At 38.1% G+C, this 18,746-nt stretch overlaps 1 protein-coding gene across 1 annotated transcript in view; it reads right to left on the bottom strand.

Moving 5' to 3' along the window:
• Positions 1 to 18,746, bottom strand: part of LOC133258056 (ATP-binding cassette sub-family C member 4-like) — a 296,999-nt gene that overhangs the window by 33,219 nt on the left and 245,034 nt on the right. Inside the window, exons 26-27 of the mRNA XM_061434395.1 lie at positions 10,619 to 10,774; positions 3,688 to 3,777 (exon numbers count right to left, since the gene is read on the bottom strand). Of these exons, the coding sequence (XP_061290379.1) occupies positions 3,688 to 3,777; positions 10,619 to 10,774 (246 nt within the window). The remainder of the gene's footprint in view (positions 1 to 3,687; positions 3,778 to 10,618; positions 10,775 to 18,746) is intronic.

Raw genomic sequence — 18,746 nt, 5'->3', positions numbered from 1 at the left:
AAGAGCTATTACCAGAGCAGCTGCTGCTGCTGCTAAGTCACTTCAGTCGTGTCCAACCCTGTGTGACCCCATAGACGGCAGCCCACCAGGCTCCTCTGTCCCTGGGATTCTCCAGGCAAGAACACTGGAGTGGGTTGCCATTTCCTTCTCCAATGCAGAGCCAGCAGTAAATGAAGTAAAGGGGGAGCTTATTCACCTAAATACAAGGCCCTGGGAAATGGGCCTGTGACCTGTCACCATAGCAAGGACTGAACCGTGTGTACAGGTTGCTGATGCCCAGATTTCTGTATTTTGGCTTCCTGTGTGATGAGACATACTTGTATTTTAACAAAGATACTATCAATGGTTCACATAACTGGATGTTTTCTGCACAGTTTTGACATGACATACTATATTCTCAATTGTAAACTCCTGGATCAAAACTGTTCTGTTTTTTTTTTTTTTTTTCCAGCAGAAGCAACACACTGCTGATTCATTTCCAGAGTTTTATCTACTGTGCTCTTTTAATCTTTGAGTGATAAAGTGCTTCATCTTTAAGCACTACTCTATATATTTGTAGAGCTGCTGTTGTTTTTTTAGGTGTTCTAATTTCTAATGAACATTCTTCAGTGTATAGTAAGTTGGCTATTTTTCAGAAATTGAAAAACATATCTTTAACATATTTTGAAATATAACCAAGATGAGAGGGACAGCATCCATAGGGCTATCTCCCTTATGGACGTTCATCTCTAACAGGAGAGAATGAGGAGGCAGAAACAGAGGACTTTAAAAAGCATCTTTTCGTTTTAGTTACAGTTCTTTTTTTTAATTTTTTTATTATTATTTTTTTACTTTACAATATTGTATTGGTTTTGCCATACATCAACATGCATCCGCCACAAGAGTAAAATGGGTGCCCTCTTACTCTCAGGTCAACTGGATTAGTTTTGATTGACAGTTTCACTTTGGCTTTATTTATAAAGCGATGACTGGAGTTTTTAATCCATCTGAAAACTGACCTCACTGCTTAGACTGAGAAATCATCCCATCATGGTGTTCCTCTAGGAATGATTTCTTTATGAGATTTACATGTTTTCCAGTGAAGATCGGTAAACAATATATACAAAGGACATAAAGAAATAATTCCCAGAGGAACACACTAATGGGATGATTTCTCACTTTAAGATATATCACTAAAATAATAGGGTTAATTTTAGAAGCAATACACAGAAACCACACACTTCACTTTGTGACATAAACTCATATTTATTTCTGCTTATGGAAAGTTCCAAATGTAGTCTAAATAAATGTAGATCTTAGTATCATGTACCACTCATCATTTTAGAATTGAGAGGCTACTAAATTTTATTTTAATTTTAGCTCCTTTAGGTGAATTAACAAGTTAGGGCCAAGTTCTAAGAGAGTTTTTAACAGGATTTGTCTCCAACTAACATTTTTTTCTGTCCATGGAATAATGTTTTCTAAAATTTTAAAGTAATTCTTCTGAGAATCTCTGAAGAGACATCTCAAGCTCAGAAATAAACAGGGATATACCAGGGCTTCCAGTTTAAAATGTGTCCCAATTTCACCAGTAAATGCATCCTATGACCTCGAGAGCAATCTATCATCCTACCTTTATTTACACTTAGTGGTTTATTGTTCTCCCCACCTCTTTTCTTCTAGAATTTCACTGTAGAAAGACTTACAAACTTAAGTGAAAGCAGAGGCCCACTGTTTTCCAATTGGGATAAGGTGAAGTAACCAGCCTGATTTAGGAAAATAAAATTCCCACAACTGCTGGAAAGCAGGGTGGGTGTGTAAAGACCCAGTGCTGACAACCTTCAGAAACCAGAATTACTGGCAGGAAATTCTCAGACCTCCAAATCTGCTGACTCATAGTCAAAGGCCCTCTGTGAATTACACATCTCAGTGCTATCCCAGGAAGAGTGACACCAAAAGATAAAAACACTGATTCTAAACAACAATGTGAGCAATTGCTTTCTGGTATTTTTGACAAAAAAAAAAAAAAAATTTAAGAAATAAGATACAATTCTCTAAAATGAGAGAAAGTAAATATTCAGTGCCTATTTGTGCAACACACACTTTTTCAAGGCAAAAGACCTGGCTAGGTATTTTCTATGAGAGCCTAGAAGTCTGCCTGTTACTTAGAAGTCTAGGTAGAGTTTCTGCCATCAGTACCTTAGAATAAATTTGCAAAACTAGGGAAAATCCACAAAAATAACTAAAATTAAAAAAAAATAAACAAAAGCGCCTTTACAGTCAAAATCCTTTTCATGCAAAACTAAGGAGGTTCAAAGTAGTGGGTCAAAGAGAAATATGACATAAATAATAGAAAATCTCTAGGAATGAACTTAGTACAAAGCCTCAGCAAAAGCTCCAGAGTTCTGTTACCAGCATATGCTCTGCGGCATTGAATGATGCAGCTGCTAATAAATAATTATATAATTAAATAATAAATATCACTTTTCAAATGTATAATATACCTTTAATAAACTCTTTCTTATGAAATTTCATACCATGTTACTGGCATGAGCTCATTTATCTTTCTGCTAATAATGAAAAACAACTGGTATCTCCACATAGTAGATAATTCCTAACATCAAAGCAATAAAAATGAATGTTGCAAATTAAGGTAATTAATTCACTAGGTCACTAGTAGAATTTGAACACATAATTTTACCTTCTAGTTTAGTGTTCTACTAAGGACAAGAAAGAGGAGAGTGAAAAAGTTGGCTTAAAGCTCAACATTCAGAAAACTAAGATCATGCCATCTGGCCCCATCACTTCATGGGAAATAGATGGGGAAACTGTGGAAACAGTGTCAGACTTTATTTTGGGGGCTCCCAAAATCACTGCAGATGGTGATTACAGCCATGAAATTAAAAGACGCTTACTCCTTGGAAGGAAAGTTATGACCTACCTAGATAGCATATTCAAAAGCAGAGATATTACTTTGCCAACAAAAGTCCATCTAGTCAAGGCTATGGTTTTTCCAGTGGTCATGTATGGATGTGAGAGTTGGACTATAAAGAAAGCTGAGCACCAAAGAATTGATGCTTTTGAACTGTGGTGTTGGAGAAGACTCTTGAGAGTCCCTTGGACTGCAAGGAGATCCAACCAGTCCATTCTGAAGGAGATCAGTCCTGGGTGTTCTTTGGAAGGACTGATGCTAAAGCTGAAACTCCAATACTTTGGCCACCTCATGTGAAGAGTTGACTCATTGGAAAAGACCCTGATGCTGGGAGGGATTGGAGGCAGGAGGAGAAGGGGATGACAGAGGATGAGATGGCTGGATGGCATCACCGACTCAATGGACATGAGTTTGAGTGAACTCCGGGAGTTGGTGATGGACAGGGAGGCCTGGCATGCTGTGATTCATGGGGTTGCAAAGAGTCAGACACGACTGAGAGACTGAACTGAACTGCACTGAAGGGCAAGATATGTAATGTATCTAACTGCTTTGGGTTCTAGGGAAAAAGGTAAAATGGAAACATAATGAATTATACTGTTGGTTTTCATATTTACTCATTTCATCATACACACATTATAAGTACATCCATGTCATCAATGTTCTCCTAGAAGGTAAATGAAGTCAATTAAACTGTTAAGCTCCCTTAATTACCTACAATGCTTTAAATGTACACACATGAGATATTGATGCTAACAAGCTTATATTTAATAAATTACCTCTTCTAAGACATTCCATAGTTCCTCATCTGTATGCTTATTAAAGGGATCCAGATTTTTCCTCATTGTTCCAGTGAACACAATAGGGTCCTAAATACAACAAAATAGAGAATGTTATTACTGCAGTCTCTTTTCATTTCATTCCAATTTTTAGAGAACAGGTTTAAAATGCAAAAAAAAAAAAAAAGAAAAGAAAACAAAGTTTACTACAATCATTAATAGTAAGCTCGCAAATCAGTTCAATTCAGTTCAATCACTCAGTTATGTCCAACTCTTTGTGACCTCAGGGACTGCTGCAAAACACCAGGCTGCCCTGCCCTTCACCAACTCCCAGAGCTTACTCAAACTCATGTCCATAGAGTAAGTGATGCAATCCAACCATCTCATCCTCTGTCATCCCCTTCTCTTCCTGCCTTCAATCTTTCCCAGCATCAGGGTCTTTTCAAATGAGTCAACTCTTCGCATCAGGTGGCTAAAGTATTGGAGTTCCAGCTTCAGCATCAGTCCTTCCAATGAATATACAGGACTGATTTCCTTTAGGATGGACTGGTTGGATCTCCTGGCAGTCCAAGGGACTCTCAAGAGTCTTCTTCAACACCACTTCAAAAGCATCAATTCTTTTGTGTTCAGATTTCTTTATACTCCAACTTTCACATCTATGCATAACCACTGGAAAAACCATAGCTTTGACTGGACAGACCTTTGTTGGCAAAGTCATGTCTCTGCTTTTTAATATGCTGTCTAGGTTGGTCATAGCTTTTCTTCCAAGGAGCAAGTGTCTTTTAATTTCATGGCTGTAATCACCATCTGCAGTGATTCTGGAGCCCAAAAAATAAAGTCTCTCACTGTTTACATTGTTTCCACATCTATTTGTCATGAAGTGATAGGATCGGATGTCATGCTCTTAATTTTCTGAATGTTGTTTTAAACCAACTTTTTCACTCTCCTTTTTCACTTTCATCAAGGGCTGCTTTAGCTTTTCTTTGCTTTCTGCCCTAAGGGTGGTGTCATCTGCATATCTGAGGTTATTGATATTTCTCCTGGCAATCTTGATTCCAGCTTCTGCGTCATCCAGCCCAGCATTTTTCATGATATACTCTGCATATAAGTTAAATAAGCAGGGTGACAGTATATAACCTTAACACACTCCTTTCCTGATTTGGAACCAATCTGTTGTTCCATGTCCAGTTCTAACTGTTGCTTCTTGACCTGCATACAGATTTCTCTAGAGGCAAGTAAGGTGGTCTGGTATTCCCATTTCTTTAAGAATTTTCCAGAGTTTGTTGTGATCCACACAATGAAAGGTTTTGGCATAGTCAATAAAGTAGAAGTCGATGTTTTTCTGGAATCTTTTGCTTTTTCAATGATCCAACAGATGCTGGCAATTTGATCTCTGGTTCCTCTGCCTTTTCTAAATCCAGCTTGAACATCTAGAATTTCACAGTTCACTTACTGTCGAAGCCTTGCTTGGAGAATTTTGAGCATTACTTTGCTAGCATGTAATGAGTGCAATTGTGCAGTAGTATGAACATTCTTTGACATTGCCTTTCTTTGAATTTGAATGAAAACTGACCTTTTCCAGTCCTGTGGCCACTACTGAGTTTTCCAAATTTGTTGGCATATTGAGTGCTGCACTCTAACAGCATCACCTTTTAGGATTTGAAATAGCTCAACTGGAATTCCATCCATCACATCCACTAACTTTGTTCATAATGATGCTTCCTAAGGTCCACTTAACTTCACACCAGGATGTCTGGCTCTAGGTTGGAGATCACACCATTGTGATTCTTTGGGTCATGAAGATCTTTTTGTATAGTTCTTCTGTGTATTCTTGCCACCTCTTCTTAATATCTTCTGCTTCTGTTAGATCCCTACCATTTCTGTCCTTTATTGTGCCCATCTTTGCATGAAATGTTCCCTCAGTACCTCTAATTTTCTTGAAGAGATCTCTAGACTTTCCCATTCCATTGTTTTCCTCTATTTCTTTGCACTGATCACTGAGGAAGGCTTTCTTATCTCTCCTTGCTGAGACTGAGCAACTAAAACTAAAAATGAAATTTAAGCATTTCCCATTTCAATATGGGCACCCACTTACATCTATACTGCCAGTTTAAAAGGATATATTGAGAGATTATGCATGTTCATTTAGCTGTAGATGGCAGAACAGAGTTTAGTAAATAAGAGTATTTCCCTTTGTTTGACATGCCAAATATATATCTCAAAGTCAGTAAAATTTTCATCAAAGCTTATTGAATAAAAATAATTATCTATTAAAACATGAATTGTGGAACTGACTATAAAAGTGCTCACAGTACACACATATGCAAGGGCAGATAAGGATCAAAGTAATAAAAACAGATATTATTATTACAGTATCAGGTACTACAGTGCCTCTAGGCAATGAAGTGAATAAACTTATCTTATAAATAATCATTATAAAGATGGGTACAGGCAGAACACTTCAGTGTAGAGATTTACAGTAGAACATAAAAACTTCTTATATATACACTAAATTTGTTGGCCTAAGTATATTTTTTCTGAAGGTACACAATTAAATCTCATTTAATAAGAATTAAACAGTTAGAGGAGCCTGGTGTGCTACAGTCCATGACGTTGCAAAGTGTTGCACATAACAACTGAACAACAACAATAAGAGTTAGCTGGCACAGCAGAATCAGGGAAACAAATGCTCTTCGTCAATATAGCGTTTTAAATGGAGTACTAGCTTCAAACCTGTTTTTCATCATGGTATAAAGTTTATGCTTTTAAAATGTAACCCTTCATACCATATTTAGTAGTAATTTTTCCCTTGTTACTACTGTAAGTTCATATTAGACATGTGACACAAAAATGGCCACTCTGAATCACAGCATTTAGTGTAGCAAATTGATAATCCCTCAACACAACTGCAAGCCTGAAAAAACCTCCGTCTTACTGGACCTTTTTATATGCTCCTGGAAGATAAGATTCTCATTATCTTACAAAGAAGCCCTGCCCACTAACCTGATGCTTAAAACAGCCTGGGACCCAGACAAACATCATACAAGTGGTTACAAATGCGGCAGATACAGAACAACAATTTTAATGATTTCAGTCCAAAACCAGGAAACTGCCCTCCACTAATGTTTATGTAGCATAACTATAGCTGCTGCTTCCTTGAGTCCTAAAAGCTCTGTCCTCATTTCTAATCTGAGAACCTTTAAGGTGCAGCTCATCTCCCTGTTTCAAAAATAAGGACCCAGAGTTGTTTTAAAATCTTAGTTTGCTTCTTCTTCTTCTTTTTTTTTTTTTTTGTAATCCTGTAGCCTCTAAACAAGTTCAATCCCTGGCTCAGGAAGATCCCCGGAGGAGGAAATGGCACTCCAGTATTCTTGCCTGGAGAATCCCATGGACAGAGGAGCCTGGCAGGCTACAGTCCATGGGGTCACAAAGAGTCAGACACAATTGAAGAGACTTAGCAGCAGCAGCCTCTAAATGAGCTGATCATCATCAATATTCAGAAGAAAGAATATTGTTTGCCAGCAAAAGAAATGAATATAAGTCCTGTAAAGTTCTCTTTTGGTAGCTCCAGGGAGCAGTTCAAAGGGATTTAACAAAGACTTCTGACTGCATTGGTCTAGAGTCTAGTAATAGAACATCCACCTGTTCTGAGTTTTGTTCTCAATGAGAAAAAAGGGGGAAAGAAAGCCATGTAATTTGGAATGCCTTAGAGAGAGACAGCTCTGGTTTACCTCTTTCAACCTACTGGAGAAAACTCAGGAAATAGAAATACCAAAAGAGCAGAGTTGGCTATTTTTTAAAAATGCCTAACTTTTGCCTTGATTTTTCAAAAACCTATTACATATAAAAATGAATCTGTTTAATCATAATAAACAGATCTGTGCTGATTTGTGTCAACCCTTGGTCTGTACTCACAAACATTCAATTTGCAAGGAATCTCTCTTCAACTGAAAACATTTTCTTCATGCCAACAGCATAAGGGTCTCTAGGTGCAGAGAGTCATCCAAAGAAGTTTTGAAATCCATTTTTTTAGGTTCTTTTAGATAAGCAGCTACTACTTGAATGTAATCACTCCATGGTGTTCTTTCTGGGGAACATAACTACTTCACATCATGAGCATAAAGGATGCTTACACTTCAGCCCCCTGTTGTTTAAGGAAAGTACCTAGTAAGTGCTTTCAGTTTTTACTTATTCCTGAAATTTTGAGCACAAATTGAGGAGCACTTTCTTAAGAATATAGTATTTGTTTCTGAGAGCTTCCCGCCATCCCCCATGACTCCAGGATTGATGCTCTATGACACCATTTCCCTGCCTCTGGCTCCTATGCAGGCCCTTGATGCTATCACATCTCACCCAGTTCTGACTTGCTCGTGGTGGGGTCAACAGTGATGGGGATGAGCCTAGAGGGTAGAGAGAGAGAGAGACAGAGATGATCCCAGAAGCTCGCTGCTGCTCCCAGGATCACAGGGAGCAGGGATTCAGGGAAGATGATGTGGGCCTGGCTCACCTAAGTGGGGCAACTCAAAGAAACAGCCTTGGGCTCCCCCTCTGCAGTGTCTGCTCTCAGCTTCCTAGGTTCCCTAAATCAGGGTGTTGAGGCACAAACATCACTGCTTCCTACTCCTTTGGGGAAGGGTGATATAAGCTTTTTGCACTCAGACAAGTAACTTTAAGTAATCAAGTCAACAGACTTTCTCCATCTCTGTAATCAGCAAGACACTGTAAAGAGAAAGGACTCTTGGCTGGGGAGGGCTAAGATTTTTAGTATCTTCTGACATTTATTAGCCCATGACACATAAGTGAATAAACTTGTTTCTAAACTGATACTGTTCAAGTGAAGGACATAGCACTAGAAGAAATATCTTCCTGTTTTGATCTATACTTATTCACTTTTGTTACATTCTAGAGTATCGCCAAGATATTTCCTGAAAATTATACTTGTTTAAGAAGCAGAACAAAGGAAAACAGAATCAGAGACCAAGAAGAAATGGTCAATTCAACTTTCCATGATCACAGCAGCCAAATACTGGTTTTATATGAAGCATTCCACACACAGACCTATTAAGTCCTCACAATAGTTCAAGGAATTGGTACTTGTTAGCTGCCTTGTAAGGGAGAGAAAATTGAGGTGCACAGAGATGGAATACCATATCCCATATTCTTCTTCACTATTCTCTACTGCTTGCCTGCTTGTTGCTGTTGTTTTTCAGTCACTAAGTTGTGTCTGACTCTTTGTGACCCTATAGACTGCAGCACGCCAGGCTTTCACTATCTTCACTATCTCCCAGAGTTTGCTCAAACTCATGTCCATTGGGTCAATGATGCCATCCAACCATCTCATCCTCTGTCACCCCTTTTCCTCCTTCCTGCAATCTTTCCCAGCATCAGAGTCTTTTCTAAAGAGTCAGTTCTTCACATCAAGTGGCCAAAGTATTGGAGCTTCAATTTCGGCATCGGTCCTTCCAATGAATATTCAGAGTTGATTTCCTTTAGGATCAACTGGCTTGATCCCCTTGTTGTTGAAGAGACTCTCAAGCATCTTCTCCAACACCCCAGTTTGAAAGCATCAAATCGGTGCACATCCTTATTTACAGTCCAACTCTCACATCTGTGCATGACTACTAGAGAAACCATAGCTTTGTCTATACAGACCTTTGTCAGCAAAGTGATGTCTCTGCTTTTTCATATGCTATCTGGGTTTGTCATAGTTCTTCTTCCAAGGAGCAAGTGTCTTTTAATTTCATGGCTGAAGCCACCATCTGCAATGATTTTGATGAAAAGGACATCTTTTTTTTTGGTGTTAGTTCTAGAAAGTCTTGTAGGTCTTCATAGAACCATTCAGCTTCACCTTCTTCAGCCTTGGTGGTTGGGGCAAAGACTTGGATTACTGTGATATAGTATGGTTTGCCTTGGAAACTAACCAAAAGCATTCTGTCATTTTTGAGATTGCACCCAAGTACTGCATTTCAGACTCTTCTGTTGATTATTAAGGCTACTCCATGTCTTCTAAGAGATTCTTGCCCACAGTAGTAGATATAATGGTCATCTGAATTAAATTCACCCATTCCCATCCATTTTAGTTCACTGATTTCTAAAATGTCGATGTTCACTCTTGCCATCTCCTGTTTGCCACTTCCAATTTACCTTGATTCATGAACCTAACATTCCAGGTTCCTATGCAATACTGTTCTTTACAGCATCAGACTTTACTTTTACCACCAGACACATCCACAACTGGGCATTGCTTCCACTTTGGTTCAACCTCTTTATTCCTTCTGCAGCTAGTTCTTCATTCTTCTCCAGTAGCATATTGGAAACCTACTGACCTGAGGAGCTCATCTTTCAGTGTCATATCTTTTTGCCTTTTCATACTGTGCATTGGGTTCTCAACGCAAGAATAATGAAGTGATTTGCTTGCCTCATTAAAAATCTTTTATTAATCACTCATTTATTAAAGTCTCCCCAAAGCATCCATACACTCTGTAATTCTTAAAGCCCCACAGTTTCACAAAAAGCCCTGCAGGGAGATAATCACCTTTAAAAAGTTAACTTTATTTCCCATAGCAAATTTCCATCAGTAAGACACAATCTGTGTTTCCCTATAGAATCCTCTCCGGTGCTAAATCATTTACCATATTGTTCTCAGAATTGTGTGTTATCAGTGGATAAGATTGTGGCATCTGGCAAAATTCTGAGTCTAGAAATCTATCTGGGTAAGTTATTAAATCACATACACACAAACCAAAAGAACAAACAACAAAACCTGGTTTCTGATTAAAGTATCTGTTGAAAATACCTGCTGTTAAAAATATTCTCTACTGAGGGGGAAAATATTAACCCCTTCATTCATTTTTAAAATCAATCAAATTAAAAGCAATTAAACTTAGATACTGGATGAAAAGAATATGTGAGAATGTTCTGATGTACATACTTGAGGTATGATTGACATTTTCTTCCTTAAATCATGAAGTCCAATTTCGGTTATCAAGATCTTATCAATCCAAACTCTACCTTCAGGCTCTGACAATCTAAAGAGGGCAGCAATGAAAGAACTTTTTCCAGCTCCTGTTCTTCCCACAATGTCAACCTGTGAAGAGATCCAGGAGGGATAAAGAACTGACAATTTGCAACAAACCTGGGAGAAACCCTGGTGGTTGAAGATGAATTTTAAAAGCTCTATATTGAATATAGTCTATACATTTTTCAACCACGGCACTATTGACATTTTTGTTTAAATACTTCATTGTTATGGGGTGGGAGGCTGTCCTGTGTATTGTAGGATGTTTAGCAGTAGCCAAGGACTCTACCCACTAGAGGCCAGAAGCACACCTAAACTGTCAACCAAAAATGTCAGACATTGACAAATGTCTTTGGCTTGAGATCCCCTGGTCCAAAGAAAAGTTAAAAATAACAGAATCAATCTACTAGCAACAAAAAAAATCAGAAGTTGCCTAAGTGTTCCATAAGAAATAAATCTTTAGTTTTTATTTCTACTGTCTGCATATTTTGAACCTTGAGAATTTTGTGAATAATTTCATAGAGATATCAACAAATCAAATCATAACTGTTACATATAAGTAAGTATACGTTTTCCCAGAGTTCTTTTATTTAAAAGGGCTTATTCTCTGGGCTTCCCAGGTAGCACTGGTGGTAAAGAACCTGCTTGCCAGTGCAGGAGACGTCAACGACGTAGGTTCAATCCCTAGGTTGGAAAGATTCCCTGGAGTAGAAAATGGCAACCCACTCCAGGATTCGTGCCTGGAGAATCCCATGGACAGAGGAGAATGGCAGGCTAAAGTCCATAGGGTTGAAAAGAATCAGACATGACTGAGCAACTGAGCACACACACTCTCTGGTAGAGAAACTAAATCACTTCAAGGTATTAAATGCCTTGGTTATGTTCTGTCTTGAAAGGAATAATTTTAAAATTGTAAAATACTCATCTCAGTGTCTTAAGAGACAGTAGCCAGTAGGGAAAACACATATAATAAAATCAACAACAACACAAACAACATTTGCTATTTATATGGAACCTTTCATCTGAACAGTTTAAAAGGCATTTTACAAACCAATTAATACTTATAGTTAAACCTTGGAAAGATATATGTCAAGTATCAGTCTGGTTATTTAAAACCAAGGAATAAAGAAATTAGCACATTAAAAATAAGATAAAAGAATCACAATATGGTGAAAGAAATCAAAGAGGACACTAATAGATGGAGAAATATACCATGTTCATGGATCGGAAGAATCAATATTGTGAAAATGAGTATACTACCCAAAGCAATCTATAGATTCAATGCAATCCATATCAAGCTACCAACGGTATTTTTCACAGAGCTAGAACACATAATTTCACAATTTGTATGGAAATACAAAAAAACTCGAATAGCCAAAGCAATCTTGAGAAAGAAGACTGGAACTGGAGGAATCAACCTGCCTGACTTCAGGCTCTACTACAAAGCCACAGTCATCAAGACAGTATGGTACTGGCACAAAGACAGAAACATAGATCAATGGAACAAAATAGAAAGCCCAGAGATAAATCCACGCACATATGGACACCTTATCTTTGACAAAGGAGGCAAGAATATACAATGGATTAAAGACAATCTCTTTAACAAGTGGTGCTGGGAAAACTGGTCAACCACTTGTAAAAGAATGAAACTAGAACACTTTCTAACACCATACACAAAAATAAACTCAAAATGGATTAAAGATCTAAACATAAGACCAGAAACTATAAAACTCTTAGAGGAGAACATAGGCAAAACACTCTCTGACGTAAATCAAAGCAGGATCCTCTATGACCCACCTCCCAGAATATTGGAAATAAAAGCAAAAATAAACAAATGGGACCTAATTAAACTTAAAAGCTTCTGCACAACAAAGGAAACTATCAGCAAGGTGAAAAGACAGCCTTCAGAATGGGAGAAAATAATAGCAAATGAAGCAACGGACAAACAACTAATCTCAAAAATATACAAGCAACTCCTACAGCTCAATTCCAGAAAAATAAATGACCCAATCAAAAAATGGGCCAAAGAACTAAATAGACATTTCTCCAAAGAAGACATACAGATGGCTAACAAACACATGAAAAGATGCTCAACATCACTCATTATCAGAGAAATGCAAATCAAAACCACTATGAGGTACCATTTCACACCAGTCAGAATGGCTGCTATCCAAAAGTCTACAAGCAATAAATGCTGGAGAGGTTGTGGAGAAAAAGGAAGCCTCTTACACTGTTGGTGGGAATGCAAACTAGTACAGCCATTATGGAGAACAGTGTGGAGATTCCTTAAAAAACTGGAAATAGAACTGCCATATGACACAGCAATCCTACAGCTGAGCATACACACCGAGGAAACCAGAATTGAAAGAGACACGTGTACCCCAGTGTTCATTGCAGCACTGTTTATAATTGCCAGGACATGGAAGCAACCTAGATGTCCATCAGCAGATGAATGGATAAGAAAGCTGTGGTACATATACACAATGGAGTATTACTCAGCCATTAAAAAGAATGCATTTGAATCAGTTCTAATAAGGTGGATGAAACTGGAGCCTATTATACAGAGTGAAGTAGGCCAGAAAGAAAAACACCAATACAGTATACTAACACATATATATGGAATTTAGAAAGATGGTAACGATAACCCTGTATACAAGACAGCAAAAGAGACACTGATGTATAGAACAGTCTTTTGGACTCTGTGGGAGAGGGAGCGGGTGGGATGACTTGGGAGAATGGTATTGTAACATGTATAATATCATATATGAAATGAGTCACCAGTCCAGGTTCAATGCATGATACTGGATGCTTGGGGCTGGTGCACTGGGACAACCCAGAGGGGTGGTACAGGGAGGGAGGAGGGAGTAGGGTTCAGGATGGGGAACACGTGTATACCTGTGGCAGATTCATGTTGATATATGGCAAAAACCAATACAATATTGTAAAGTAATTAACCTCCAATTAAAATAAATAAATTTATTTAATAAAAAAATTTTAAAAAAAGAATCACAATAATGCAGGTAAAATGCTGGTTAGGAATGAAACTGTATTATAAAAGTTGGCTTTTCACTGTGTGCTATAAACATGCATGCAGAGCACAATATAAAGTAGCATAGACATGGGAGCAAACTAAATGTCCATTAACAGAGGAATCGATAAAGAAGATGTGATACATATATAAAGGGAATACTACTCAGCCATAAAAAGTCATGAAATGTTAACCATTTGCAGCAACATGGATGGACCAAGAGATTATACTGAGTGAAGTAAATCCGACAAAGGCAAAGAAAATATCATTTTATCACTTATATGAGGAATCTTTAAAAAAATGATATAAATGAACTTATATACAAAACAGAAACAGACTCACAGACATAGAAAACAAATTTATGGTTACCAAAGGGGAAAGTGGTGGTGGGGGTGGTAAATTAGGAATTTTGGAGTAACATATACACAGTACTTCTGGAGGAGGGCATGGAAACCCACTCTAATATTCCTGCCTGGAGAATTCCCATGGACAGAGGAGCCTGGTGGGCTACAGAGCATGGGGTCTTAGAGCCAGACACAACTGAGCAACTAAGCATACCACAGCAATACACATTACCATATATAAAATAAAAAGTCCTACCCTATAGCTTCCCTGGCGGTTCAGATGGTGAAGCATCTGCCTGCAATGTGGGAGACCCGGATTCAATTCCTGGGTCAGGAAGATCCCCTGGAGAAGGAAATGGCAACCCACTCCAATACCCTTGACTGGAAAAATCCATGGATGGAGGAGCCTGGTGGGCTACAGTCCATGGGGTCACAAAGAGTAGGACACGACTGAGGAACTGCACTTCACCATATAGCACAAGGAACTATACTCAGTATTTTGTAATAACCTATGTGGAAAAAGAATCTATACATCTGAATCCCTTTGCTATACACCTGAAAGTAATACAACATTGTAAATCAACTATACTTCAATAAAAAAATAATAATAATAAATAAATAAAAGCATGTATGCAGAAACTGGCTTTTTTATAGCAATGAGCTTGCATAACTGCAGGTTCCCTAGTGAGAGCTTCTCAAAAGATGATTTCCTTTCTATTTAGGAATTTGGAATTGATGATGGGCATAAGACATGCTTTTAATCATTTGTGAATTAATTCAGTTAGTAAATTTTTAAAATTCACAGCTTTAAACAGAGAAGAATTAAATCTTTCTGAGCACTGATTATATTCTGGGAACCTTACATATTTTCTCATTTGATTACCTTCAAAGTTCCAAAGCTTAATCTGTAAGATCAATAATGGTAATTCAAAAAGGAATTTATCTTTACAGAGATTACATGTAAGAAAAGTAGCTTTAGTTGATTTATCTTTGTATCCAATTTTCTATCTTAATTTAACACTGACAGGTCATTTTCTGCATATAGGCAGTTCTGCATACATGCATAGCTCATATGTTCTGTGTACAGGCTGATCTGGGCAACATGGCAGGTTCAGTTCCAGACCACCGCAATAAAATAAGTATTGCAATAAAACAAGTCACACTTTTTTAGTTTCCCCATCTATATAAAAGTTATGTGTATGCTATACTATAGTCTGTTATTTGAGCAATAGCATTACATGTTAAAAAACAGTATTAGTATCTAATTTTTTAAAAAACTGTATCGTTTAAAAATGCTAACTATCAACTGAGCCTCTGGCAAATTATAGCAGTAACATCAAAGATCATTGATCACAGATCATAACAAATATAATAATAATAATAAATTTGAAATATTGTGAGAATTACCAAAATGTGACCCAAAGACATGAAGTTAGCAAATTCTGTAGGGAAAATGGTACTGATCCACATGTTTGAGGCAGGGTTGCCACAAATGTTCAGTTTGCAAAAAATGCAGTATCAGTAAAGTATAATAAAACCAGGTATCCCTGTATTTCTGGGTGTATGAGAACACCCAGAATCAAAACACATCAGGACATAGGTGAGAACTGTGTTGTAAGAATGTGTGTGAGCAGGACTATAAACTATAAACTCCAAAAAGGAGAGCAAGAAAAAGGCAACTCAAAGAAAATCTGGCCTGGGCTATTTCTACCATTCAGTTTTCAAAGCTATGTCTGGAAGTCTTTCCCAGGTCACCAAAGGGTTTTGCTAAGTGCCTGTGGGGAATGTCACCAATATCGGTAACTTTACATTCCTAAATCCAAAGGTACTTGGAAACGGTCTTACCTCAGCTTTACAACTGCTCCTTTTTTTTTTTTCCAACAAGGCCATGGATGGTCTCTGACAACCACACCAACTTGTTGATATCTGCCCCCAGATCTATCTCCATACTGATACATTGAACTCCACATGATTAACATCAAATGCCCCCACAAAACAGCCACTTCTTCTGACTTTCCTACTTTAATCTCTCACTTCTTCTGACTTCTTTCCCAGGTTCAACTGTCCACTTTATTTCCAGCTTTCCCTGATTCCAGCATGGTACCAAGGCCTACAGATTCTATACCTGTAATGTTTCATGGCTCAATTCCTTATTTTAATGACCATAATCATTATGTGAGTAACAGACTGTGTTAGCTTTTAAAAAACCAAACAAATCTTTTTATTAATCATAATCAGGGCAAATAAATCTAGAAAGTAAATAAATACTAGTCATCACCCCTGCACGCCAATAAATCCATTCCTAAGATATTGATGTATTTTCTTTCTGGATGTGTGTGTGTCCATATTTTTGTGTGTTGAAGACAAAAACTCACTTAAACAAAATGAGATATGAACATATTGCAATGTTTTCATTCCATATTCACTAAAAATATTTATTTTAATGACTATATAATATTATAGTATGTGTGATAATTTATTTAATAAACCCCCATTGGTGAATATTTAGGCAGTCTCTAATATTTTGCTATTATAAATAACTGTGTGTTAAATATCTTTGAAGCCAAATCTTTGCAAACAACTGTCATTATTTTCTTAAGATAAGTTCTCATGTGTGGAATTGCCAAGAAACAGGTATGAACATTTTTAAAGTAGACTCTTAAGTACTGCCAAACTACCTCCAGAAATATGGTAGCAATTTCTACTCTCAGCCGTTTCCCTGCACATTCACAAACCTATGTGTTATAACTTAGTTTTAATTTACATCAGTTTGATTTCAAAAAGTGGAATCATGTTCCCAGGACATCTTCCTGGAGGCACAAGAGTTCCTGGCTCCCTGCCTCTCACGTCTGCCCACTCTGGTGCACGTGCTCTCACTTCTCAGATTGACCTCACAAAGGCCAGTTCTGTGCCCATCACTCCACCCCAGGATATCTGACCTCTCTATCCTTCACATCCATGAGTCAGTTTCCTTGGGGTCACTAGGTAGTTGTGGAGTTGGACATGAAAGTGTGTTATACATCTGATAGTTCACTTAACTGAATACCAGGTGCCTAGGTCTTCATTCACAGAATCAGAGCATCATGATTTGCTTATGCTAGCCCCACTTCCTGCAATGACTGTCACATACACTTCCACCTGCTAAAATTCTAACCACAAGTCACTAAAGCCTCTCTTTCCTGTGTAATTCCTTGGAAATTCTGCACTTCTCCCCTCATGGGGGCTTGTTTCAACCCTAACAGATGTTATACCATCTTTTAATAAACTTCCATAAAAGTTCTTACAAAGTTAATACAGCCTTTTTCTTATTCTTCAACTGGACTGTATATGTTGACAGTAGGATCTGCATTGGATTTGCCTTTGTATTATTTGTGTTATCCATGGTGTCCTGTGCAAAAGAGGCTTCTGTAGGGAGCTTAGGATTTTAACTCAGGCTGGAGAAATGTATAAAAGATCTATTACTATATTGTTTAGGAATGTGATAAGCTGGACAGAGAAACAGGCACAACAGATGGATTCTATAGCCATGAATACAATTGCAAATGGCTAAGCTTCTCATTTTCATGAGATAGACAGTTTGTAAGTAAACAAAGTATAAGTGGTTATGGTCATTTTACACTTTATGAAAACGACAGCTATCTTTGTCCAAGCATGTACTCCATGCTGGGTGTTTCATGTATCTTATGTTGTTTAAGTTGTACAACTACCTTAGAGATTAGGTCCTGTCACCTCCATTTTGCAAAAGAGAAGATCAAGGCTTAGTTAGATTAACTAATCTGCCTGAAATAATAAAGTTTTTAAGTGCCAGGATGGGACTCATTCCACATATGTCAGGTTCTTTTCCATTCTGCTGATGGCCTCTTTATCACCTGGTTGGCCTGACTCCCTATTATGTCCCTCTAGCTAACTAGAACAGAGAAAGTGGGGAGAGGTGTAGCCACAGTTAAAGGAACAGACCTAACATGGAGATCCTATGGCCAGAGAGTTTAAGCAAGATGTGGATACGGGTGAGTATAAAGTAGTGGCTAGGACAAGAAGGACAAAATCTCTGAACAAAGAGCATGACTGAGATCAGGTGGGCAGGCTGTCAGCAGGAAAAACCAGCACCTACAGGTGGGCTGGGGAAGAATCCTACAGCTAAGTGGAACACAAGGTTCCCCAGGAAACAGGCCAAACAGACCTCAGGCACTGCTTGGGGGCAGCAAGACTCATTTCTGATCCCATCAGGTGGTGAAAGAGCTGCACATACACTGCTGTGCGGGGCTGTCTCTGATTCTAGGTCCAGGCAGGGCTGAGCCTGTGGGAAATCCCTCCAGTCCCTGCAGGAGGCTGGTGTGGGGAAGGCTGGAGCAGGATGAAAACTGCCTGTGATAAAGACAGACTCACTGAAAAGATGCAAAGAAATGCAGTGGAATCACACAGTCTTAGATTATAATGTAAAGGCATGATTTGCAGAATATAAATATGAATCTGTAGAGTGGTAAGTGATACAGAACTTTCTAGAGTCTCATGCTCAGGCACAAGAGGGCTATGGGTGATTCATGAGCTCAATTTCAAACTGTCAAAGAATGTTTCATGGAAATCATGGGTTATGAGTCATCAAAGACTATCTATGGGAGAGAAAGGATTTTACTAGGAGTTTACTAGGACTTTACTTTTACTTGTTTAA

Source organism: Bos javanicus, chromosome 12, assembly GCF_032452875.1.
Source record: "Bos javanicus breed banteng chromosome 12, ARS-OSU_banteng_1.0, whole genome shotgun sequence".
NCBI classification, from domain to species: Eukaryota; Metazoa; Chordata; class Mammalia; order Artiodactyla; family Bovidae; genus Bos; species Bos javanicus.
Note: the sequence above shows the minus strand (reverse complement) of the source record. Positions and strands in the feature narration are given on the sequence as shown.